We start from the raw sequence: 27,132 nt of genomic DNA on the forward strand, positions 1-27,132 counted from the left end.
AGGGCACATAAGAGGTATGTGGTGTGAGGTTGTTTTTTAAATAAACCCTCACTTGAAAATTTGTGGTGGCACACAGCACTTTGGAGCCGTGTTAGGGATTACATCTGTCAGGCTGCAATAGTCTACACTCTCTCGCTCAGCGCAGTCCTCATTTTTAGCTCCTTCTGCCAAGACATTAAGGTACTTGAGTACACACCGGCTCATTCACTGTGAAAAAGTGATCAAAGTTGGAAAATTCTTTACAAGCGAGCAGTTCTGACAAAATAAACCGGAGCAATGCCAATTCTGAAAGTCCCTACCACTGAATGTCTCATTTTACAAATAAAGTTTCAGAGAATATTTAATAGGGGATGGTGCTGGGCCACCTGTCCACCTACAGCCTGGAACTGAATGAAGTAGACGTAAATAGCATAAAGTGGAAATATCAAAGTAAAGCTCCTAAAAAACTGTACTCGTCACTTTCCAGTGCTTATATCCAGTTCAGCGTCTCAAGCGCCAAGAAGGAGAAAAAAAACCGTTGTGTTTGAATACCCGTGACTGAGAACGCTCTCTTACTGATATACAGTCTTTGGATTTCATGTTAAATTTAATTGTTTCTTCAGCTGCATGGTAGAGACTTTTTGAAACGGTAAAGTGATACAGATGAAAAATGTATGCACAATGAAGACATTTATATAAAGAAAGAGAAGGCAATTTGATATATGCAGATATATTCTTTTGAGAAAAAGAAACAGGCTTTGTAAAAGATGCCTAGTTTAAATTAGCATTGCAACTTCAATATTATACAAGCTTACATACTCACCAGGTTCACCTAGCTAGTATTAGGTTAGGCCAACTTTTCTCTTCAGAACTCTCCTAATTCTTCATGGTATAGACTGAACAAGGTGCTGTACACATTCCTCACAGATTTGGGTCCGTATTGAAATGACAGCATCAGAAAGTTGCTGCAGATTCATCAGCTGTACAGTCATAATATAAATCTGCTGTTCTACCACACTGCAAAGGTGATATGTTGGATGTAGACCAGGGGTGTCCAACGTCAGGCCTCGAAGGCCGGTGTCCTGCAGGTTTTAGATGTGTCCGTGATCCAACACAGCTGATTTAAATGGCTAAATTTCCTCCTCAACATGTCTTGAAGTTCTCCAGAGGCTGGTAATGAACTAATCATTTGAATCAGGTTTGTTGACCCAGGGTGAGATCTAAAACCTGCAGGACACCGGCCCTTGAGGCCTGGAGTTGGACACCCCTGATTTAGACTGATGTCTGTGGAGGCCATTTGAGTACAGTGAACTCTTTGTCATGAGTTGTCACAGTTTGAGATGATTTGAGATGACAAGGTGCATTATCCTGTAGAAAGCAACCAATCAGGAGATGGATACACTGTGGTCCCAAAGGGACGTGCATGGTAGGCATGCACCACACCATTACACCACCACCACTGGCTGGATGGAGCCACTCTTCCACCCTACTGTTGCTGCAGAAATTGAGACTCATCAGGCCAGGCATCAGCTTTCCATTCTTTTGTTATCCAACTTTGGTGAGCCTGTTGAAATTATGGCCTCACTTTTCTGTTTTTAGCTGAAAGGAGTGGCATCGTCCTTCAAGGTTCGATGTGTTGTGTTCAGAGATACGCTTCTGCATACCTTGGTTGCAACAAGGCATACAACAGGCATTTTTGTATTGGCATCAACTGGGCATGTTCTCTTTTTCAGATCATTCTCTGTAAACCCTAGAGATCAGCAGTTTCTAAAATACTCAGATCAGCCTATCTGGCACCAACTATCATTCCATGTTCAAAGTCACTTAAATTCTTCCCAAATTCTGACGCTAAACAATTCTGACGCTGAACTGGCTGAAACCACATGCAAATGTATTTAGGCATGTACATATAGTTAAGTTGCAGCCATGTGACTGGCTGATTAGATATTTGAGATTTTGAGATATTTAATAAGCAGGTAAATGAGTGAGTATGAGTATGTAATTATTATTATCCTTTCTTCTGGGTCTGTTTGACCAGTGGTTCACAATCTCATGGTCAGGACACTGGAAGCTAATAAAAAGGTAGACGAGTGTACTTGTCAGCAAAGACACAAAGCTTTGTTCTGTGTGAGCAACACGTACTGCAGACTTTGATGACCGTTATACTGAATCCAGAAAAGCCAGAAAGTTTTAAAGACTGTCAAAAGTTATCAGTTGTTGTTTTTTTACAGCAAAGAATGAAAAACTGTCTACACAACATGGCCAGTTATGTTACACTCTGCCACCAGAATGTATTCCTGGAGGTTGCATACTGTAGCCTCAAAAACCACTTCCTCTCAAACAAAAACAAGACACGCACACACACAAACCTCTGCAATCCTGCTGTGAGTCTCTGCTCAGGTTTTCAACCGTTTGAGCACAGAAAAAAATATACCAAGGGGATTCGGATGCCCTCTCACTTTTTAAAAAGAATTCCATATCGTCATTTTTCTCAGACGTTTTCTCACAGGACTTCCATCTAAAACATGTGGCTTGGAGTGCAATTTTGTGCCCATTTAGTTTGAGTAATCTGCAAGAGCTGTAGCAGTTGTCCACGAGGCCTGCATATTGTCTTTGCTTTAGGTCTGTGTTATAACTAGAAGCAGATCCACGGGACAGAGTATTTTAAAGTCTCCCCGGACGTTTGTGACTGCCGTGTTGCCTTTACAACACAATCACTTTTCTTTTTCTCCTTTTTTTGACAAATTCAAAAGCACTTTTTTCAGACAGTTTCCCAGTTGTTCGTCCTCTGTCTCTATTCACTCTTGTTTTATCCTTTACTACCTATTTAAAAAGATTTTGACCTGCATTGAACTGTGAGCCTACATCCTCCAGCTTTCTGATTTTAGCTTCATAAGAAAACATACCCACGTTTAACTTCTGCAGCAGCTAAAACATCTGAAGCAGCTTGGGCAAAACCTAAAAATTATGTTTTTCTGATTAAAACCTCTCATTCACTCCAGATCTTTTTAAATGCCAAACAGAAGTTATGACCCACAAAAGGGTAATTTCAGCACATGTTAATTAAAACCATACCATCTTAAGCTGATTATTTTGTTCTTTCTGCATCTTTAGCAGGAGGACAGCACCTTCATTTTCCTAATGCTTATAATTTAGGACACATGAAACTCACTCATTTATCAAGTCATTCATTTTAGGACTCTAATGAAGCTAATGACTATTTGTACTCTGTTCAACTAAAACAGTAGTTCATTAACTTCCTTGCTTCTTTGCACAAACAGTATTGTGGGAACATTGTAAGACCAAGTTCTCCTCTTGCAGAAATAATCTTTGAGAGGACACAGATGTAAAACACAAAATAAAAATGCATTTGTTATGGAAATGACATCAATCAAGTATTTCTACAAAAAAAGATGAGCACATGTTAGGGCAGGCTAGGTCGTCCAGTTCCGTAGGCTATACTCTCACAGGGAGTTAGAGGACGGCCCCTCGCTTCAGAGTTTGTCTGTGTTTACTCTTCTTTCCAGATAAGGTGATTTCTACTCCCCAGCTTCAGTATGCCTAACCTTCATACTTCTGCAGATGTAAATAGAAGTTGCATAGGCAGAGGTTCCAAGATCACCCACAGTGTCAGGTCCTAATGTTACAGAAAAGAATCCCCTAAGCATAAGGCCTCCCCCAAATAGTAAAAGCTAGAGTGACCTACATTTCTTGAGCAGAAATAATCTTTCAGCAATAAGCGGTCAGAGAAATATCATCAGTTAGACATTTTTTTTACATGTATGTTCATTAACATGCACTGTCCCAAATAAATTGAATTAAATTAGTAAGGTACAGCTCCCTTGTTCAGCCATGAGCAAAGGTAACCTCTCTGAGTGCCTCGTTGATCTACTCTCCTCCTCGCTCGGTTACTCTGTCAGCTCTGGTATGTGTTTGAACTCTTACTTAATCCCACAGACTGCAGATAAAAATTGAGAAAGCCACTGTGACATCACCCATTGGTTAGTTAAGTCCCATTGTGAAGCCTTAAGGTCCCAGTCCGCAGACCTAGAAACCAGCTGGCAACTCCTTGGCAACCCCTTGTTTCTAGGGAAAAGTTTGTATTCCTCGACTGGTTGGTGAGTGGTTGCTGGCTGTCTGTGAAACTTAAAACTCCAGTTAGACCTAGAGATCAATCAGTGAACCCTGGTAACATCTGGTTGCTAAGAAAACATCTGTGTTCCCCAGACTGGTTGGAAAGTGGTTGCTGGCAATCTCAAAATGAAATAGGTCACCAAAAGACATATGGTGCTGCACCAAAACCCTGCTGGCAAATGCTTGGTTGCTGGCAGGTTGCTGCTGTCACTGTAGCTTGCATGGAAGATTCTGACTTATAAAACAATGAATGAAGGAAACAGACACCATTTGCTTTAAAAGTAAAAGGTGCACGTTTTGAAACATCTTGGTTGCAGCTGCAAGGGAACAACTTTTACTTTGAAGGTGAAGATTCTCCATTTCTCGTTTGTGTTGCAGTAGTTTCACTGCAGCTCGGCTAGTAGTTGGCAAGCAACTTTGATTCTAACTGTGAGCAACCATGACAACATAATCAAAACCATCACACAGAGGTTTTTGGTGCTACATGCCAGCAATAGCCAGCAACCTCCAGCAAACACTTACCAACCAGTTGGGTAATACATTTTTTTTCGCTAACAGGTTGCCAGGGTGTCCTCTACCTGTCTCAAGGTCTGTGTGACTGAAGCCTGAGCTGTGAGTTTTTGCCATCTTTTCAAATCAAATTAGACCCAAATTAATATGTCTCCTATGAGTTTTGCTACATCGAAGCCAATGTAGCATTTTCCAAAAGATTACTAAAAATAAAACAGACTTCATTTTGCACCCAGTGGAGTTACCCCCTGTTGGTCATTAGCAGGAATCACTTAGCCTTCACTTTTGACCTAGAAGTTACGTCCATAATTTTAATACAGTTTAGACATATGCCTTCCTGACTCTTGCTTCCATATTTGATAGCGGAAGCAGCTTTTAGGTTACACATCTGACACCAGAAGTCGGGAAATGAAAAAAAAAAGACGTGCAAGAAAATAATATTAGTGTATTATTCCTGCAAGTGACACATTTACCATAAACATAATTTTTTTATGTTATTAACAAAAACTATGAACAAGAACATTATTATAAAGACTATTTAAATTTGAATTATAAATGTGGTTAATTCAGGACTTACAATAAAAAAAATCATTTGTTATTGTGTTGTTTGCACAAACCATTAATCTAACCGTAATGTACAGGCAGTGTTGGGGAGTAACTGAATACATGTACCGCAGTTACGTATTTAAAATACAAAATATGAGTAATTGTATTCCGTTACAGTTACCGTTTTAAAAGGTGGTATTCAGAATACAGTTACTTTGTTGAAATGAATGGATTACACGGCGGTGGAAACCCAAACAACACACGCATTAAGAGGCTCTCATGTCTGTGTCTCAATCTCGCGGCCCATGTCACCTCTACTTGCGGCTCGCATAATGACGTGAAGAAGTATTTTAAAAAATTATTCACAAAAATTATTTAATATGAAGGCAATAGGCAGAGTGTTACAGGCATAGCCCTAAAGAATGTAGCCTCATGGGCAGTGTAGTCCGTGCTGCAGGGAGAATGGACTGCCATACCCGTTATGTGTCTGTGAGCGAGGGAGCGAGAAAGAGAGTCAAAAAGTAAGAGATGTCACCGACCAGAAACGGGAGATGGAAGCATGTAAATATATAATATATATATACAAAGTTGACCCAGACAACAAAGTAAAGCTAGTTTTCGGCTACGAGCCCGACACGGAACCCGATGTATTAGCCAGAGGTCTCTTTACGGTTTTATGCCTTTAGGGTTCGGAGCCGCAGACCTGTTTTATATACAGGGAGTGCAGAATTATTAGGCAACTTCCTTTCCTTTGGCAAAATGGGTCAAAAGAAGGACTTGACAGGCTCAGAAAAGTCAAAAATAGTGAGATATCTTGCAGAGGGATGCAGCAGTCTCAAAATTGCAAAGCTTCTGAAGCGTGATCATCGAACAATCAAGCGTTTCATTCAAAATAGTCAACAGGGTCGCAAGAAGCGTGTGGAAAAACCAAGGCGCAAAATAACTGCCCATGAACTGAGAAAAGTCAAGCGTGCAGCTGCCAAGATGCCACTTGCCACCAGTTTGGCCATATTTCAGAGCTGCAACATCACTGGAGTGCCCAAAAGCACAAGGTGTGCAATACTCAGAGACATGGCCAAGGTAAGAAAGGCTGAAAGACGACCACCACTGAACAAGACACACAAGCTGAAACGTCAAGACTGGGCCAAGAAATATCTCAATACTGATTTTTCTAAGGTTTTATGGACTGATGAAATGAGAGTGAGTCTTGATGGGCCAGATGGATGGGCCCGTGGCTGGATTGGTAATGGGCAGAGAGCTCCAGTCCGACTCAGACGCCAGCAAGGTGGAGGTGGAGTACTGGTTTGGGCTGGTATCATCAAAGATGAGCTTGTGGGGCCTTTTCGGGTTGAGGATGGAGTCAAGCTCAACTCCCAGTCCTACTGCCAGTTTCTGGAAGACACCTTCTTCAAGCAGTGGTACAGGAAGAAGTCTGCATCCTTCAAGAAAAACATGATTTTCATGCAGGACAATGCTCCATCACACGCGTCCAAGTACTCCACAGCGTGGCTGGCAAGAAAGGGTATAAAAGAAGAAAAACTAATGACATGGCCTACCTTGTTCACCTGATCTGAACCCCATTGAGAACCTGTGGTCCATCATCAAATGTGAGATTTACAAGGAGGGAAAACAGTACACCTCTCTGAACAGTGTCTGGGAGGCTGTGGTTGCTGCTGCACGCAATGTTGATGGTGAACAGATCAAAACACTGACAGAATCCATGGATGGCAGGCTTTTGAGTGTCCTTGCAAAGAAAGGTGGCTATATTGGTCGCTGATTTGTTTTTGTTTTGTTTTTGAATGTCAGAAATGTATATTTGTGAATGTGGAGATGTTATATTGGTTTCACTGGTAAAAATAAATAATTGAAATGGGTATATATTTGTTTTTTGTTAAGTTGCCTAATAATTATGCACAGTAATAGTCACCTGCACACACAGATATCCCCCTAAAATAGCTAAAACTAAAAACAAACTAAAAACTACTTCCAAAAACATTCAGCTTTGATATTAATGAGTTTTTTGGGTTCATTGAGAACATGGTTGTTGTTCAATAATAAAATCATTCCTCAAAAATACAACTTGCCTAATAATTCTGCACTCCCTGTACGTGCGGAATAGTTTTCTATACGAGATCGCTGCAAAATGTGCAGCCTTACCTAATGTCCACCTACTGTTACTCACTTTATATTAAGATTTTAACATCTAGTTGGTATTGGTATGGCGAGTAACCTTCAGTAAAAGTAATAAATCACACAGCAATGTAGATTCATGTAGTTGTAAAAAGCATGATAATATATTAAGTAATCCAAAGTATTCAGAATACGTTACTCTCATTGAGTAACATAGCGGAATACATTACAAAATACTGTTTGGGGCATATATTCTGTAATCTGTAGTGGAATACATTTTAAAAGTAACCTTCCCAACACTGTGTACAGGACACATAGAGCTAATCTAAGCCAGCAAAGAAGTTACTGAGGTCAAACCTTGCTTTGCTTGTTTGAATGTACAGAGTCTCCGTACAGCCAGAGACAGACTCATTCATACAGGAACTGTACATGAGACATTTCCACTCAAAATCATCAATAGATGCACTGCTGCTAAAGATGTCATTTTCCTTTCCCTCTCCCCTTTTATATAGAAGCGAGTTACCTATGGTCCAAATGAAACTGAGCCTCTGGGCAGGCATGTAAAAAGCCTTTTTCCAGGTGGATAAGGAAATACTGCTGAGTTTGAATGAGGTCAGTGGGTGAGGAGTTCAACTCTTTTAATAAATCACAGCAAACTGTTGTGACAAGCATTTAGTGCTGCAGCCGAGAGAGAAGCGTGAGCTGTAGGAAATATGTCTTTCAAGTACAGAGGCTGAGGCCTTTGACCAGATGACTTCAACAAAATGTATATATTTAGGAGCGTTTCACTCAGCAGTTTAACAAGCAGTTAGTTACCCAGAGGGGCTGACAGGTTTATCGCTCTTTTATCCTCATGGAAGAAGACATTGGATGTGCTAATGATACATTACAGATTGTGGTATCTTAACATCTGATTGCTAAAATGTTTTGTCTTTTAATCTGGACTGAGTTTAATATTATACATGCAAACAGAAACTACACACAGTTTTAAATAATAAGTAAAAGTCTGTCTGAACTCAAAGCAGCTAGTTGTTCCTCTCTTCTGACACAAAACCTCATCACGGTGTGTTTACCACTCTGGAGGTGGTAAACACACCGTGTCCACCTCCTCAGATTTGTTTTTAAAAAAAAAACACCTGATAGCTGTTGTTTTATTCGATCAAACATGATTAAATATCTTACTGATAATTTCATTTATCATTAAATGTATCATCATAAACTAAACCTTACAAAAAAGGTTAGGCATAAAGGTGTCATTCAAACTTAAATCCGGGACTTAATGTAGGATTGGCAGATGGTCCGGCCCTAGCTGCCTGTTTCCCTAACCGGTGTGTGGTAGGTCTGGATTTTAATGGTGTTGGATGACATGTGTGTTACTTGTGTCAGCGACTACCCCAAACAGTTGTAAACTGGCTGTTTATGAGTGTGAGGTTGCTGTGAAAAAAGCACCATATTTTTTTTGACTTTCACACCATCTGGGCGAGAAAAACCAAAGGGGCAGTGGCAGCGGTGCATACAGTAAAAACACACAGCAGAGATCTGAGCCATGCATGTGGAAGATTTAACCTGGAGAAATCTCTAGTCAATCCTATGAAGCTACCATTTTATGCATGTAGGAGCAGTAGAGGCTTAGTTTATTTACACAAAAAAGTGTTGTAACAACAGTTATAATGTAATGCTTTTCAAATGAGCTGAATATGGTTTGATTGCAGTGTGTAGCAGGATCATAAACTATAGATTCTGCATCAATTTGTTTTAACTCTTCATCACAACTATATTTACATTGAGGGAAATATTCAAACCTATGTTTATATGGGGTTGGCACGGTGGTTAGCACTGTTACCGCTGGGTTCAAACTTACTGACTCCCCAAGGCTCAATGTTATCACTGTGCCAGTGGTTAAGTCCTGCCACAGACTAAAGCATGCTTTGTAAGCTGGTGACTCTAAATTGCCTGTAGGTGTAGATGTGAGTGTCAGTGGTTTCTTCATGCCATATGATTAGCTGACAACCTATCCAGAGTGTACCCCGTCTCCCATATGACTGTCATCGTATCTGCTAAACCTAATCCTAATCCTACTCTGCACTTTGGGAGAGCAGCACCAACCATTGGCAGCAAATAATGCTTTAAAATATTAAACAAAAACAAATACCTGAATCCCAAATATCAATTGAGATTATCTATAACATTAAATGTGATACAGAACATTTTTGCTTCTGCATGTATTATTTCACATAATTGTGAAATAATAACTGTATCATTATCACATCATAAAATAACAAAAAAGCTTCTGAGTTATTTACAGTAAGATATGTACGGTTATCTTATTGGCTTCACTCTATTTTTGTGGTGCAGCACTTATGTGTCAATAAAAGCCACATAACTTCACTGTTAACATAAAAACTGATATAAAGTAGCAGCTGAAAATGGTTAGTGTCACACTACCATCTTAAAATGGTAGTGGGATTTGGATTCACTGTCATGTCCATTGGCTCGAGGGGGCTCCAATTGGAATATGCCAGATATATTCTTATTATTTAAGTTGCTTTTAAATAGTTTGGCAAACAAATGCATTACAAATGTGGCTATGTTAGTACCCTTTGCTTATGTTGAAACTAGAGGACTCAGCAGTTCATTAAGGGACTCCAGTACCAAGAGCAACCCACATACTGACTTGTCAAGGTGCTTTGTGTGAGTTATGAGTTCATGTCAACTTCTGTCATGAGTTGCAGCTCATGAGCCAAAACATCCATTTATTACAGGCATACCCACAGTACTAAACAGCTCACTAACCAAGGGGTATTCACTTTAGCAAGGCTGTACCAAGCTAAACAGCAAAAGATCCAAAGTCAAACCTTAATTGTCTGTGAAAAGAGTCAAACATTTCAAAGTACGGTAACCGTTAGAGCCTGTCAACCACACTGGCTATTACACTGCCGCAAATATTTAAATTTGTGGTTTTGGAGCAGATTTTCAGGGGAATCATGGTGTGCTAAGGAGCTTCAGGCTGAAACATGGATGTATTCAAGTTCAGCCTGGAAAAAGAAAAAACATTTGAGAGCAGGCAGAACGTCGCTCTCGGCCTTTAGCGATATGTAAACACACCATTTTATTAAAGTCAAGCGTGCCAGGGTATGGCAGAGATTATAAAGGGAACAAGGGTTCAGATTGTATACATGGATTGGGTTACTGTACCTATGGAGCGGAGCAATAACCACTTCCATATGTCTGTCTGAACATATGGCACGTTTTCAACATCATCATTCACGTTGAGTGATGGGCGTGGTATTTCAGACAAACAAGTGGGGGGAAAAGACAAATTTCTAGGAGGTATTTACTTACAGTACAGTAAAGTACAAAGTTGTGGCAGGATAGCTGTTTAGCTACGCAAAGTAAAACTGGAAAAACCTTCATAGTTTTACCATTATGGTCAAGACAAGGGCACGATATATTGAGTCTAAAATCACTGCTCCTTCTAGGACTAAAGAACTGGCAAATATTATATGTACACCATTATGAGTTATGTTGTTAAAAAAATTTAAAAATTATTTAAAAAAGGCAAATTGCTGAAAGCTGGCTCAAATCCCAGTATAGTCAAAATCTTTTTATTGACATGTTTTCGTATGAGGATGACAGGAAAGACTGGGGCAATGTCTCTGTTACTCTAATAACCCTGGTTTTTATGCTTTAGCAGAAAGATGGGGCACTAAGCATGACACAGGGTACTTTGTGCTGCAGGTGTATGAAACGTTTTTCCACCTTAAATTTTCTCATAACAACTAGAACTACTGGGTGGTCACAGAGGTCTGTGCACCATGAATGTGACTCTGTTATAACCGGCTCTTATCACCGCATCTCTTTTCCTTCTTCAAATCTTTATCCACTGCACTCTGTGAACTTGCATTAACAGGCAGTTTGCACAAGGAAAAGAAGAAAGGACTCTAGACAACAAAGTGTGAGGTGGGAGTAAAGAGAGACACAGCCAGTGTAGAGTGAGAGCGTGTGTATGTGTCTGCTCCATTGGGCCTTAAAGTGTAGTGTGAGGTACTGACCAGCGACCGCTACTGTTTGTTTGACTGCTGCCTTCCTGACCACTATTCTGGCCAGACTGCTGAAAAACAAAGTTTATCTAACAGTGAAAGCTGGGATGCAAACCAATCACAGGCCACATTCTGGTGAATTTTTAACATGAGCGTGAAAATGATGACAAGAAATTAAATAACAATTTCTCAGTTGACCAGTCAGTTTAGCCCCTACAGCTCAGTTCAAGTAACAGACTTTGGCAGGGCCTCGTTTTCCACCCACATGTAACAAAGCAATTCTTTCTTGGTGTATAAATCAGTGTGTATGTTTTCCTGTATGGGAAATTATTTAGGGTGCGAAAGCATTTTACTCTAGTGTGTGACTACTGTCCATTCATGGATTTATTTATTTTTTTCGTACAATGCAAAAACACCTAAATACTCACATAATATGGCTCACACAGTCAAAGATAACAACTGTGGGTCAAATCCAGTGCACGACTGTTCAATTATGACAGAAGGTATACATATCTGCACAAAACCTTTACGGGTTCCTTTGACTATGCGTCTCCTAGTTCGGCTTGTTCACCAGCCAGTTTGAAGTGTAGCCTCAATTTCTTGTTCTTAGCGAACAGGAGAGGCACCCGGTGTGATGTTCTGCTGCTGTAGGCAATCTGCATTAAATGCGTGCATTTAGAGGTTCTCTTATGCATACCTTAGTTATAATAAGTAATTATTTAAAGTATTGTTGCCTTGCTATCAACTTGAAGCATTCGTAGCATTCTTCTCTGGCATCTGGCATTAACAAGGCATTTTTATCCAGAGAACTGTTGCTCGCTATTTTCTCTTTTTAAGACAATTTTCTGGAAAACCTTGAGATGGTTGTGTAAGAAAATTCCAGCAGATCAGCAGTTTTTTGAAACGGTCAGACCAGCCTGTCTGGCACCAACAACCATGGCACATTCAAAATCACTTAAATTACCTTTTTCCCTATTCTGACACTCAGTTTAAACTTTAGCATGTCTATATGCACATATCTGCCTAAAAGCACTGAGTTTGTGTCATGTAACTGGCTGATTAGACTCAATTTGTGCCATGTACTACCCATCAGTTCTAGAAAAAAAAATCAGCTTTTCTGTCTCGTCTTACTTAAAAATTGTCTTTGCTTTCTCTATCTGAACTTGTTAAGGTGCTCTGACTACAACGCTTCTAATCTCCTTTGTAGAAGTGCGCTTCAGAACTAATGAAGTATACCTAACAAAGTGGCCAGTGAGTGAATTGTCTTGCTGACAGACAAACAGACAAACTGCGTTGATCATGTAAATAAAAATTAAATATAAAAAAACAGCCATATTTCCTCATCACAGTTAACTTTGTACTATATTAGAATGTTAATGCTGAAGTTATTTTAGGTCATTATTTTATTTCCAGTGTACTTAAGTTGTTGTGGCAATAAAGCTTACTGAAAGCAAAAATGAAAACCCTCAACAATTTTCCACATAGGTCAGTCAGGAATCTGCAGGCCGACCTCTGCAGTCAAATGGGATCATTACTCGGGAAAAGAAATATGTCAAATATGCTACTGCTGTTTAAAAAGCACAACTCTAATTCCTCTGAATCAAATTAAATCTAAAGTTAACATTATTCATAATCATAGATTACCTAAAGCTTTCAGCATGACAACTAAAGGGGAAAAATTCACTTCTTTCTGAATTTGTAGTTGCTGAAACGCATAATGCTGCAAGTCTTGTGTGTCTGAAAATGTGGAACATAAAAAATCTTTAATCTGTTTAAACACTCTTTAACGAATCAGAGGGACATGATAAGGTCAGTGATAAGACTGATCTCACAGCTGATAGCAACAGGGAAACGGAGTACCCTGACATAATGGGCTCCATTGTAGCCAGTGTGTGTGTGTGTGTGTGAGTGTGCTTGTCCTCTGACCCCACCCGGGATAATTAAGGACACATTTTACCCAGATACCCAGGGGCCTGTGTAATGTGTGTGTGTGTGTGTGTGTGTGTGTGTGTGTGTGTGTGTGTGTGTGGACCATCGTGTGCCATATCCCATTCCTTGTACACAACGACCTAACCTGCCCTCCATATGTCTAAGACCAATGCTTCTGGGCTGATTGGCCATATCACTTTCACTCACCAGCTCACATGCAGACACACACATGCACAGCAAACACACATATAAGCACACACCCATACATACAAAAATACACACAGAGGCACACACCTTCAGAGACCAAGCCCTTGTAAAGGCACCTCCTTAGGGGAAAGCTCTGAAATGTACTCCTTGTTAGGCACTGGGAGTGGGTTTTGTGTGTGTGTGTGTGTGTGTGTGTGTGTGTGTGTGTGTGTGTGTGTGTGTGTGTGTGTGTGAGAGAGACAGAGAGAGAGAGAGAGCGAGCAAGCGTGTTCATCTGCTTTTCCTCATCTGTTTCCTGCAGCAGACCAATAGTCTGTGAAAGCCTCTCTCTTTCTGCTCAAAGCTCACTGCTGTTCTACTCAAAACTGACCCCCCAAAGGTTTACACAGCAACATTGCTTAAAAGCAAAAAAACACAAAACAAAACAACAAAATTGGATTAAGAAATTAATACAATTTGGTCCACTCTTCTTATACAGCGCTGTATAAGAAGTATGAAATGAACTAAAACTGTATGACATGCCAAATTCAGAATGTAATGGCACTACTTTTCAATAAGACTCCCCTTATTGATGGCTAATAAATAGTTTATAGATGTGTTATTAATTATCTGTAAACGCTTTATTCAAAAATATGCTGATTGTTGGACATTACATTAGAAAACTGTCCAAAATATAATCAATAGATCAATCAGTGATTTACAACAAAGACAAATTCAAAGGATAGAGAAAATGAATGAATCAATTGATTGTCCATTTTCAAAACAGAATAAAGAAAGTCTGGCTGATGGACTTATACACACATAAAGTGAACACACACACACACACACACACACACACACACACACACACACACACACACACACACACACACACACACACACACATAGAAGTATGCTTGATTTCTGTTCTTATCACCCTCCCTGTTTTCATTGGATTCTTTTATTAGATGGGTGATACTTATGGGGTTGCTATGTAGTGTTAAAAGAATTCAAAGTATTATGCTGACATTTCTAAATGACTCAAACACACCACAAGTCTGCTTCTGGTTAACCCTGCATTGATAAAATTATGGTTTATAGAAGATCTCCTTTAAACTAAACTATTTGGACTCAAAGTTGATAAAGACCATCATCTATCAGTCAGTGAGTTATTCATTCATAGGGCTGATTAGCAGCACCGGTTTCCATAAATCCAATGCAATAACATCCAAAGAAAAATGGTTTTCTTTATTTAAAGACAACAGTAAGAGACATGAATTGCCACTTATATGTATAAATGTATATATATGTGTGTGTTTCTGGACTCTGCCCTTTCAGTTCTGGGAAGACAAGCTAAATTCAGCTTTTCTGGGACTTCTGTTCACCTCTTCCTTAACCTCCTAGGACCTGGCGTCCACATATGTGGACATCACATTTTGAGTTGTTTAGACCAAAATACTACGTAATTCTTTGTTTTTACATTCATCCGGTCCCAATCAGCCCAAATAGCAAAGAGAAATTAAAAATGCATGCCATGAAAGAGTTCGGGTCTTATGAGGTTAAGATGTCTTTGTTTTCTCTACCTGAGTTTGCTAAGCTGCTCTGACTAAGAAGTCTCTAATCTCCTTTGTAGGAGTGCTCTTCAAACAAAACTGGAATTAAAGTCATTATATTAAATGGATAAAAGTAATTATTATTACCCTGCCACCAAGGGAGCAAGCCAACAACCACACTGGAACATCCAGCCATGCACCCCAGAACAAACAAGCACCCACATCCCAAAGACGGGCAGAAGCATCCAGCCGGGAGCAGGACCATGTCCCACAGGGGTCAAGGCTTAGTGAGCCCCAGGCCCCGCCATGCACACACACACGCACACACACACACACACACACACACACACACACACACACATACAGACCATTCACTCATTCAGTCATTTTGAAGGTATTTAAGTAAATTTGTGTCCAGAAGTTTTGGTCTGGACTGAAGTAAAGATCTCATTACCACTTTACAAATACACATACACATAGAAGTATCCACGGGGAGGAACTCGTGGATTTGGGATATTATACGTATATAGCGGCATTTACTGTATCTAATAACACACTAGTAAACCAACAACCCACACTGCATATTATAAAGCTGATACTCCAAACACTGATCACAGAGTTCACTGTTCATTTTTTTCTGTGTGTATTTTGTATAAATTAGAGAACACCAACCTGCTCCAAAAGCAAAAAAGAAGCTCTTGTCTGGGTGTTCCTCAAGCAGAGCCTTGACCCTCTTGCCCATCCTTTCATTTCTCTTGTAGATGAGTTCCTGTCGGAAGTAGCTGTCTATTTCCTGGGCAGTGGCCTGCTCATTGGGTGGCAGTGTCACATTATTGAAGTTAGGGACCTATAGTTCCCAAGGTAGTTGGCCATGAAAGTAAAACACAGAAGACATGATTGTTTATTTATAAGTTATTTGCAAACCTTTGACTAAGGTTGGATCAATAAAAAATCTGAAATTCTTAAGACATATCGTTCAAGGGTTTTTACTTATTTATTTTCTTTACATGACTGATGGTACAATTGACTTAAAAGCCTTTGGACTGACAAAGATCTCATGAGATTGGCAGGAGAAACATATAGCAATGGTGGCAGAGAAAGAACAGAAGTAGCTAAGTATGGAGAAAGTGCATGTGTGCGCTGGGGGGTGGGGGAAGAAGAAGGTGAGGTGGGTCAGTAGGTTAGGGGTGAAAGTAAAAGGTTAAGGGTTGTGCCAGTTGGACAAACCTAAGATCAAGGGGTCAAAATGAATCTAAGCTTATTAGACAGACTGAAAGTTACAGACAAGACAAGACAAGACAAGACAAGATAAGATAAGATAAGATAAGATAAGATAAGATACAATTGTGGATGATCTGACCTGTGATGTGTCATGATTGAAGATAATGGAGTTGAGATCTCCACAGTTGTAGTGCCTGATGAGGTCTTCAGTGGTATATGGGACCTGTAGGCTTCCTGCCCTTAAAGACTCCTGTTGTAATAAAGTCTGGTTCAGGGCAAAGATCACCTAAAATAAGACAGGGATAACCAATTAATGAAAGATTTATTTCTACCTCGCTCTAAGACCCAGAGGTTTTTCTGGGCTCAAAAATATGAAGATCAAGCAAATTAATGTCAATTATATGTGTAAAATACAACTTCTAACAATCAAACAAGCAGCGAGTCAGCAACCTCACACATACATGTGACCATTGGTATGTTCTGGTGTAATTACTGGATACCAGCAATAAACAGTGCCCTCTCAACTACAAGCCAAATCAATCTTTGAACAGTTATTGGCTGTGCAGTGTGCCACTGCTAAAACTGCCATGCAGCTGAAGAATGCTATTGTTGGGAACCATTTACTGATGACAGTTGTATTCAGGAGGCTTCATTCTGTAACTCTGAGGTTTTATTTCAAGGCCTGCCAAACAAAGAGACAATCAAATTGAGAGTTAAAGATATTCCCAGATCAGCTGTTGAGCAATGCAACGCAAAAAAACAAAAACAACAAAGAAAGAGGATCAAGAGAAATGACAGCACATGTGGCTGTCAATGCAAGACAATGTCAATTATCTGTAAGAGAGAGGAGCTCTGCTGCTAAAAAAAACACAAATGTCTGACAAAAGGTGAGAGGATAGCTCACCTAGAGTGGAAAATCTTGAGAAGCGAGGAATCCACATAAGGAAGAGTTTTGCTGTGATGATATGTAGTGGTAACTGCCACAGTGGGGAAATGGAGAGGAGCTATCAGTTTCAACATAGTGCAGCATGCCTAGCCTTTTGGAGTACAGCCTGGTTTAGAGTTAAAATGATCCATTATCTGAAAACTATTTTATGTACACTCTTTATAGGATTCCATTTAAAAGTTGTTGAGCTATACTAGTCTGACCGACAGACACTGTCAGCAAACAGCAAACATGTTAAATTTTAGGCAAGACTGGGCATAAAATTCTGATTTACGTGTCCTATTGAATTAACCACTTTTAAAAGGACACTTTTTTCTGCCTGGACCCCTTTCAGCTTTGCAGCACAGATTCAGCTTTTGTGTGAGCATGAAATCAGCCAGTGTTTGGTTAGAGAGGCCTGGTGAGATGAAAGACATATGCACACATGCACATGCAAATATAGATATACACAATTACACATCAGCGCACGCACATGCTCAGAAAGCTGTACAGTCTACACATCAGACTTGAGACAGGGGTTCGTACAGAAAGCACCGCCAGTCACCTCAGTGCATGGTCTCCCTCTGATCTCTCACCGCACACACACAGACGCATGCACACAAACGCACACCTTTCACCCTGGAAGCCATTGATCTCAATCCCAGTGACAGAAGAAAGTTTTGTATAGTTTATTTGCTTCTCAAAAGGAACAATGAGTCAAAGTGAATACGTTTTTGGTTAGCAGCGGAACTATGTAAATTTGTCCACAGTATGTCAGCATGTTTTTGCAATTCACCAGTTTGTGTGTGAAGCCTCAGCTCTTGAATTCTGTAACGATATGCGTATCTGTATGCAAGGCGGACCCGAGCGGCTATTTTTTGTTATGTTTTTGCTTTTTATGTTCTGCTTTCTAAGGTGCTCCGATGACACTTTTCCCCCTCGGCTTCCCCTTTGTGGGAGCCTCCTTATAGCTGAAGAGAGCAGGAGAGGAGAGCAGCGTGGAGCAGATGCCTTCTTGTCAGCGGGACAAAGAACCCCTCCGTCACCCTCTCTTCTCCTCTCCTCTGTGCTCCCTCCAGCTTTCATCGGCCGCGCATCAAAGTGGAGCTCTGCATATGAAAAGGACCCCCGTCTTTATGCCACGCAAATTAGCCTATCGCCGCCCCTCCCCGACTCATTTCACAAAAACACCCTCACATCTGTGCCATCTCCGTGAAGGAAGGCCCTCATCTGCAGGGTCTCCCCTTTTTCACTGCTCTCCCTTCTCCTCTTTCTGTGCTCGCCATGCCTTTCAGCCCCTTAAATTATGGTAGTGAAGGGAGAGGAGGAGGTGTGGGTGAGGGGGAGGATCAGTCATATATAGGCAGCTTAAAGTACAAAAAAAAATGCGGGGAAGGAATAAGACAGACAGAAAGAAAACACTAACAAGAAAGTGAGGAAACAGAATAAAAGCAGTAAAGTGGAGGACTGAAAGAAAGAAAACCTTAACAAATCATTCCTTTCTTTCTGCTGTAATCGTCCTCTTCTACTACTCCATTGCGGGTCAGCGGGTGCTTTTTCCCCACTCGGCTCCTTTCATCAGATCCCCCTGTTTCTTCTGCTGTCCCCTAACCCGCCCCCTCCTGCACACACAGACAGACACACAGACACACCCCTTGCTGATATCAAAGCAAGCGGAGCCAATGAAAGTCAATAATTGTCCTTTGTCATGGAAATCTCCCCTCTTGTGGAGATGGAGTGGGGTGGGTGTGTGCATCTAGAGCAAACATCATCACGGTCAGATTCCCACATGTGGAGATTTGGAGTGTTCAGCGGTCCGGTTCAAAAAACTCTTGCTGCTCTCGCTCTGGAGTTTGGAGTCTTAGTTTAAGGTTTTGAGTTTTGTAGAGTATTGTTGAGGTGTTACACCTCCTCAACTATTTAGTAAAAATTGTCATTTGGTTGCGAGCCAAGTGGAAAGATGCTTTAAATCATGTGAAGGAACATGTACCAGAGCCAAATGTTGATTTTCTCTAAAGCAGAGGTGTCAAACATAAGGCCCGGGGGTCAAAATCGGGCAAGCAAAGATGCCAGTCCGTTCCACTGGAAGGCTTTTTTCATTTTGAACTTTTCTGGATATTTTCATACGTTTTACAGCTTTTTTCTATTAATAAAGATCCCTTGTCATTCATTCTACACCAAAGTTAGATAATGGATAAACAATTAAATGAAAAGTTCCTGCTATAGATATATCTACTGAATCATTTGTCTAGGTGTCTTTCTTTAAAAGAAACACAATACTTTTTAAAAAACAAATAATTTTTGCTATCTTGACAAACTAACATTGTCCATTAACGACACAGATGAGCAGGACTGATAATGTTTGCTCTCTAAAGGCCCCAGTATACCCACCAGGTTGCTGGCTTCACGGCCTCATTCATTTATGCTCTCTGTTATGGCAGCAAAGCAGGTAGCCACTACATTATTTTCCTGATCAGAGAACTACATCTGCACTGATATAGGAGAAGAAGAGGTCAAAACAAGGAGAAAAAAACTGCTTTTTCCAGTTTTGTCCACAAAGTATCATCTTTTCAACTGTTCCAACATCTCCCTTTATATAATCTGTGAATGTTTGAGCATTTCTACTGATATACCATTAAAACGGCAGGAAAAATAAACAACACAGTCATGTCTTCAACCAGGTTACAAAACTTGATAAGTGCACGACCAAGAAACGGTGGCTAGTGACAGCAGATTTGACGTCAATTCACTGCACTGAATATAAAATATCCCTAAGTCCAAAATTAGCATTAGCATTTTATTGTTAGCCAAAGCCACTAGACCCTATTTTAATGATAGCACGCGGCAGCTCTGTAATTAATCAGGTAACATGTGTCCAGGCTAACATGTATGACAACTGTTGATAAAGAGTGGGCTGTTGGTCTTCTAATAAGCATCACAAAGTTTGTTGCACTACTTTTCATGTGTTCAGCTGCTAGTGAGGGGAAGGGCTGTGAGCCTTTCAGCTTACAGTGGGGCTGTGTAAAGCAGAGCGTCAGCTGGTGGAAGTGAAGAAAGCACTGTTGATTTCAATACTGCTGCAAATGAGTATCTAATGCGATATAATCTGTACTTTTTCTTTATCAATTAGTATTCGAGTATCAGTGTTTTTTGGTTTGGTGTCAAAAGGTATCGAAACTCTCAGTTCTGGTGACAAACCTATTCAGTACTAATGTGATGGCACCATAAATAAGTCAGCACAATTAATTCCATAACACAGGAATAATATAGGAATAGGAATAGTGTCACAGTTTAGAGAAGGACCTCTTTTGTATCCAGGGAAAGACAGCGGCACAACAGCCAGCAGCATTCAACACTGGTCTGCTTCATGTTACTTTAGGTTCAGTATATTTCGGCCTTAATGCTGCCATCATAATCACCATAATCATAACAAGCAAAGATAAGATGACTTTACGTCTTTAATCTCGCCAACAATGTCATCAACACATTTGGTCTGTATATAAATATATAGACTATGTAAACTATATGAGAGATCATGTCATAATATGAATCTGGCGTAATGTGACCAACATGTAAACACAAAGCTATATTCCTTTTATGGCAAAGCCTCCAGCTAATTTATGTTATTCTGATTGTAAGAGCTGGCACTGAGATTTAGAGAGTGTTTGACTAGTTTAATTTTCAGCTGGGCTTTAATGAGACACTAAAGATGAGCATGTGTGCTGGTGCGTGCAAGCGTCTTTGTGGTTTTTTGTGATTTTTCCAAATATTCTGTTTTTGCGTGCCTAAGTGAGCAGAAAAAGCATGTGGAGTAACACACGTTTTATAAAGTAGGCTGTCCACACTGCTGACAAACCATGTCCTCACTCTCTCTCTTTCTGTGTGCACACACACACAGAAAGAGAGAGAGTGAGACAGAGAGATCTTCCAGGCAATCTCCCAAGTACAAATGAAGACTCCCAACAGCTCCTCGGTTTCCTACTTGCTTGTGATGCTATCACAGTAATACAAGTCTCCTTTTCTCTTTATCATACATGCACATAAATAAGACAGAAACAGGCACTGAGTATGATTTATACCAGCAACAGTAAGAGAAAGGTTCAGACCAATAATAGAGAGGAAAACAAAGAAAAAAAGGGAGAGAAAAAGAAAAGTAGTGAAAAGACTTTCACTACTGATGTTATCGATGAAACCTCAGGATGAGAGTATAGACGAAGACGAATGCAGGCAGAAGTAGGCAGAGACGGGGATTCTGAATTACTTATGAGTGATGTTATCAGTGAAATGTTAGAGCAGTCAGCCCTAAAACAAGACCCATCAGGAACACAGCAGCACTGCTAGGACTTCACAAAACAGTGATTCGGAGACCTTCTGCTGTCCTCAGGTAGTTAACATTTAAACACCAACGCCCTGTGATTTGATTGTGATGGAGTTCAGGAAGTAACGTCTATTTTATCTGAGTTTCCAGACAAAACAGGCTGAACTTCTAATACCTAAGATGATTTAAAAAATGTGACTGATTTCAAATTGATTGTTTTCTCTTTCATAGTAGTCTCATTGTGTATTTTAAACTGAAAGTCTCAATTTGTCCACTCCACAGTTTCAGAGGTTTCAGAGGTTTAAAACCATGAAAAACGAACTTTCACGTTTCAGTGTAACATCTAACAGTCTTGAGAAACAAAATCAACATAACGTGTTTCTTTTGTATTTTTCTGCTGCTTTCTGGTCAAATAAATATCCAATATTGGTTTTGAGCCAGGAAAAGGTGCATGAAAATGAAGAGAAAACCTAAATAAACTAAAAAGGTGGTTTAAACCATAACTACAAGCTGAAAAGTGAAAGAAAACATAGCAAGTTTCTTTTTCTATAAGACTGTGGTTAAAAAAAGTGAAGATACTGCCAGTTTTATGATTTTTGTCTTTATGTTTGTAAAGGAACGGCTGTTTAATGGCTATTGTGGCTGCAAAAGTGGAAATAAAGTGTTTTATTCAGCAGACATTCACTGACACTCCCACCACACAGAAACCCACCGCACACACATAAATCTTTCACCACCGCGCAACCTTTTCACTTTCTTGCTGAAAACCCACCATTTAAACACAGATACGCACACCTGTCAGTTTGACTTATCCGTATTGTTGCTTCTTTCTTTCAATTCCCTCCTTCCAACTCCCCTGAGCATATTTTCTCCGACTTGCCTACACATCTCTCCCTCACACATTTATCCTCCCATCGTTTCATACCTCCCTTCCTCTCCTCTTTGATCCTGCATATTCCTTCACTCCCTCTTTTTCCATCCTTCTCTCCTTTGATCCTATAGATCCCCTCTATCAGGTCTTTTTAAGATTTGACCCTTACATTCCTCGGGTCACTAATGACCTTCTCGCTCCGTGCGTATGTTTTCATGTACGTACGTGTGTATAACCTGTACAAAATTAGGTCTCATCTTAGTGTACATGTATGTGTCTGTGCCTATATGTGTGTGTGTTTAAATGCTTCATCATCATGGATTACTGCCTGCTCTGCAGAACTCAGAGCAGACCTTTGAAGAAAGATTTATTAATTTTCCAATACAACAAAAGAAGGAAAGTATTGGGCAAGGATTTCCTGTACAGGAAAGAAAGAGGAGAAAGTAAAAAAGTCCTCAGGCCCAAAGCTTTGAAAATACTAATGACCAAAAACGTATTCTCTCTCTTTAGGGAAAAAAGTGTCCTCATATACCATTTATATTTCCTAATCCTTATGATCCTTGTGAGTTAATGCTGACATGAACAACTCCTTTAATAGCCAGGTTAAGCCCACAGTTGCATTTTAAATCACTAAAATACTAAAATCATCAGTAAGCATTTTTTACTTCACAAGTGTGTTTATAAAAGCCAAGTCATCTAAGATGAGCAAGGATTTCACTAATAGCTGTTATCAGTAAAGTAATATCTGTTTGTTTTGTCTGCTTTTTAAAAATGTTTTCAATGAATAAGTTAATGTGCATGTTTTGTTTCCTCATAGATCTCTTGGGAGGCTGAAGTTTAAACTTAGAGTGTGTCGATACAATTTCTTATTGATTAATTATTTGGAGTAGAGTTATGCCTCCAGACTTCAGCACATAAAAAAATGAGCACATGTTCCATGTACATCACAGAGAAACCAGTGGCCAGCACTCAGACCACATTCATATGAAACCGTGACTACACTTCTCCTTCTCTTCCTCTCTGTGCGTTCTCTCTCTTTTTCTCTATTTATCTCTGTCCAAAACCTATCTCTCGCCCTCCTCGCTTCCCTTCTGTCTCTCTCTCCCTTTCTCTCGCCCTGTAAAAACATTCTTGCGGGGTGCATTTACCTTGGTGCCCGACGCAGCCAAATATTTAGGCTGTCACAGGGAATCAGCCTCAAACCAAATGGCTCGAGGTTTCTGCACGCGCATTGTGTGTGGGTGTGTGTGTGTGTGTGTGCACACGCGTGCAGATCGTGGGGGTTGTGGTGATTGAAATGTCAACTTCTCAAACCCCCGCGCTCTATCCGGCTATACTGCTTCGCTATACCCTGAACAAGCTGTACAGGAGTCCTAACAACACGCCGTTTGCACACAAGGGTCATTCTTAGTCTGTGATCAGCCCCTTGATTTACTGTAATGTCTTCTTATACCTGATTGACTGTCTAAGTAAAAATGCCAAAATGTCAAAGTTCAGTAACTCCAGCTTTTCTAACTTTTTATATAAATTAACATAACAACAGTGGCTTCTCTGTGCAAAGCTAATTTCCTAATTAACATAGAAGCACTGTAAACACACACTTTCCCACACACACATGCTGCCACCTGTCATCACACATTCTGACAGTGACCAAACAGGAGTGTCCACTATTCGCAAAATTTTCCTGCCTCTGTCTTCCTGCCTGTCACTCTTCCTTTCTCTCACACGTACATACAAAACAGGCCCACACAGCAACCAGCGAGCCGCTCGGCGACTCGGTCCACCAAGACACAACACAAAGATCTTGAAAACACAGTGAGCCGCAAGGAAAACAGCCATCAATCTCGACGACTGTCTGTTGACTGAAAGAACACTATTAATTCAGGACAGCACGAGTCAAGAACAACACTGCCAAGCTGTTTCATGCCGAGATTCAAACCAAAACAGCTGCGAACACTTACTGCAGACGCACACTGACCATCTGAGAATGTATGTGTGTTATCACGCAAACAGGCAAAGAAAGAAGAGTAAATTAATTCAAGATTTTCCACACTCAAACAGGCAAAAATTAGCCACCGGCCACGTCGGAAATAAATTGTTTTATCTTCTTTCATCTGGGAAAAAGTTGCAATATTTCGGTACAGCAGGTTGCTTCAATAGCAGAGTGTTGTATGCCATTGTAAACAAATGGCTGGCCATCGACAAACTGGGAATCGCAGCTGGACAAAAAAAACAGCCAAGCAAGGATACAGGCAAGAAAAAGACTTTCCAGTATTTCCAATATCTGGAAATATCTCAGTGTCGAGTTTATAAAAAACATAGTTTTGATGCATGAATTGCATTTTAGTCCGTGTGCTCTTTTGCACTCACACCTCTGCAGAAACAGAAAAATCCCACTCAGTGCACTCATTCCACAAACTTTGCCCCCTTGGTGATAGTGGCAGCTATTTCATCCTTAGCCTGTGGCGATAACAATGTATAGATCAAGACTGCTTGATGGTTTCTTGCAAGGCCAGAGGAGTATTTATTAAAAGCTTATCTATTTACATCGTTGCCAAACCACAGTGATTCAAAGAATGGACGTAGTTTGTTATTTTCAAGTTGAAAATTCTGTTATATTCTGCAGAACTACTCTCGTATTTGTAGTAAGGTTATTTTAACCAGCTTTTTGTCTTTATCAGTGTATGTACAGAGTAAACACAGACCAATCGCATGCATTCTATGTCATCCACATCATGCTACACAGATAATTGAACCTTTATTCAGCACACATGTGAAAACAGGAAACTGCAAAGAGTCAAGATGCAGAAGTCCAAAGAAATTATGGAAACATATGAAGACAAAAAGAGGCTGAAGGTGAAAAGGTTTACATGGGAAATGTAAATTACAGAAGAAGAAGAAAAGGGAAAACTCAAACTACTACTACATGACCAAAACTTTAATCCAACAGCGTTGACTAAATTGCTTTGTTAAGATGATTATTTTGTACTTTTTTGAATCTGTATATTAATCCCGTAAAAAGTTTGGACATTGAATTGAAATACACCAAATTCCTCACTGCACAGGATGATGGGGGCAAATAATGTTTAAAAAAACAACAACAGACAGCAGGATAAGAAATTGCTCTCCAAGTTCTCCAAGAAATAAAGACACAGCAGGAATTAAAAACCCACATAGTGCTATTTACCACTGGCCTAGACTCAGAACCAAATCACCGCGGGCAAACCAAACTGAAGAAGCCAGGCACATGCACAAGCACACACGCTTATTTACAGTAATATGCATGTGAACACTTTCAGTCAGCTTGCATCACTTCTCTTATTCTAAACAAAAACAGAGACTGGAATCCCAATAAACTCAACATCGACCTTTAATGCCATCAGCAGTATAAACGCTACACCTCCCAATCACCTACAGAATAAGTCTATGCAATGGAAAATGGGCCCTTGCATCCAAACCATCTGAGAAATGAATCTGTTTATTGTTCTGTCAGGCTGATCAGTACAGGAGACAAAGGAAGTAAAGGAGATAAACAGAGGGTGAAAATATTTTTGAGACAAACAGCGGGAGGAAAGAGAGAATCGTGTTTCCACGGAAAGAAAAAGAAATAGCGGTTAAAAAAAATGATAGGTAGGCCAAGTGAAAATCAGAGAGTGTGATGGTTGTTGTTGTCCAGACATCTACCACTTCCCACAGCTTCACAACCACAGATTTATGAACAGTCAACAAAATATGAAAAACATCCAAACATCACAAATGTGCTGGGAGTTCAGTTTTCAGAGAAGTGTCCCTCTGCAACTATTGTGAATGGTACAAATATAAGCATCCTGATATGCAAACTGACACCAAAATAGCAACTGTCAAAACAACACAAATGATGAAATATACTGTAAAAACAGCAAGCGAAGAGGCTTCAACACGTTTTAGATAAGGGGAGGAAACTGTGAAATAAGAAACAGCCAATGAAAGATTCACACAGGGTCAAAGAGTGGTTTGCATACAAGTTTAGATGGTGAGGAATCAAACTTTGCATCATGTCTGTAAAGTTTCTTTATTATTGCAGACTCAGAAACAGTTTCAAAGTGTGTGACTTCAGAAAAACTGCAAATGTGGAAAAAAAATACAGCGTGCTTGTTTTTTTTCCCAACAACAAAGATACTGAGTTCAAAATTAAAATAAAAAGCAACAAGTACTCACCTGAGCGGTTTGCATCAGAGCGAGTCTGGTAGGTTTTGCTTTGAAAATAGATAAATATAATCGATGTTTGGGGACAGAAAAAGTATTGCAAGTAACAGACCATGAAAATTAGTTAGATCGATGGTATTGAAATACATAGGTTAAAAACCTTACCAAACAGTTTTGTTGAAGTCACAAAACCACCTGAAACTCAAACCTCAAAAGCCAAACCTAAAAACGCTTCAACTTCTGAGTAGAAATTCCACAAATGCTGGAAAAGTATGTGTTCACAAAGGCTTAGGTACACCTTAGCAGGTTTTTTAAACATTATTTTAGCCTGGTATTTGAATGCAGCAATGTCAATAATGTAAAATTTTTGACTATTTTCAAAAAATGATTCAAACACACATATAGCACGACGCGCAGACAAAAATGCACAGCACACAAAAACCACACACCGCATAAGTTTATACAACATATCTGTCTTCATCTACAGATACGAAACAAGTCAAATCACCAGACCATCACATTTGCCGTTGTATTCAGACCAATATGTGTCAGTTATCTAAGCAGCGATTTTTCAAAAGGAGTGTTCCTCTGAAAAGATCTTATCT

At 39.9% G+C, this 27,132-nt stretch overlaps 1 protein-coding gene across 1 annotated transcript in view; it reads right to left on the reverse strand.

The window, feature by feature from the left end:
• Nucleotides 1–27,132, reverse strand: part of trabd2a (TraB domain containing 2A) — a 62,193-nt gene that overhangs the window by 19,783 nt on the left and 15,278 nt on the right. The window contains exons 3-4 of the mRNA XM_040000392.1: nt 16,368–16,514; nt 15,680–15,854 (exon numbers count right to left, since the gene is read on the reverse strand). Coding sequence (XP_039856326.1) covers nt 15,680–15,854; nt 16,368–16,514 — 322 coding nt within the window. The remainder of the gene's footprint in view (nt 1–15,679; nt 15,855–16,367; nt 16,515–27,132) is intronic.

This window comes from Simochromis diagramma, unplaced genomic scaffold (assembly GCF_900408965.1).
Source record: "Simochromis diagramma unplaced genomic scaffold, fSimDia1.1 OVJJ01000596.1, whole genome shotgun sequence".
In the NCBI taxonomy this organism is placed as follows: domain Eukaryota; kingdom Metazoa; phylum Chordata; class Actinopteri; order Cichliformes; family Cichlidae; genus Simochromis; species Simochromis diagramma.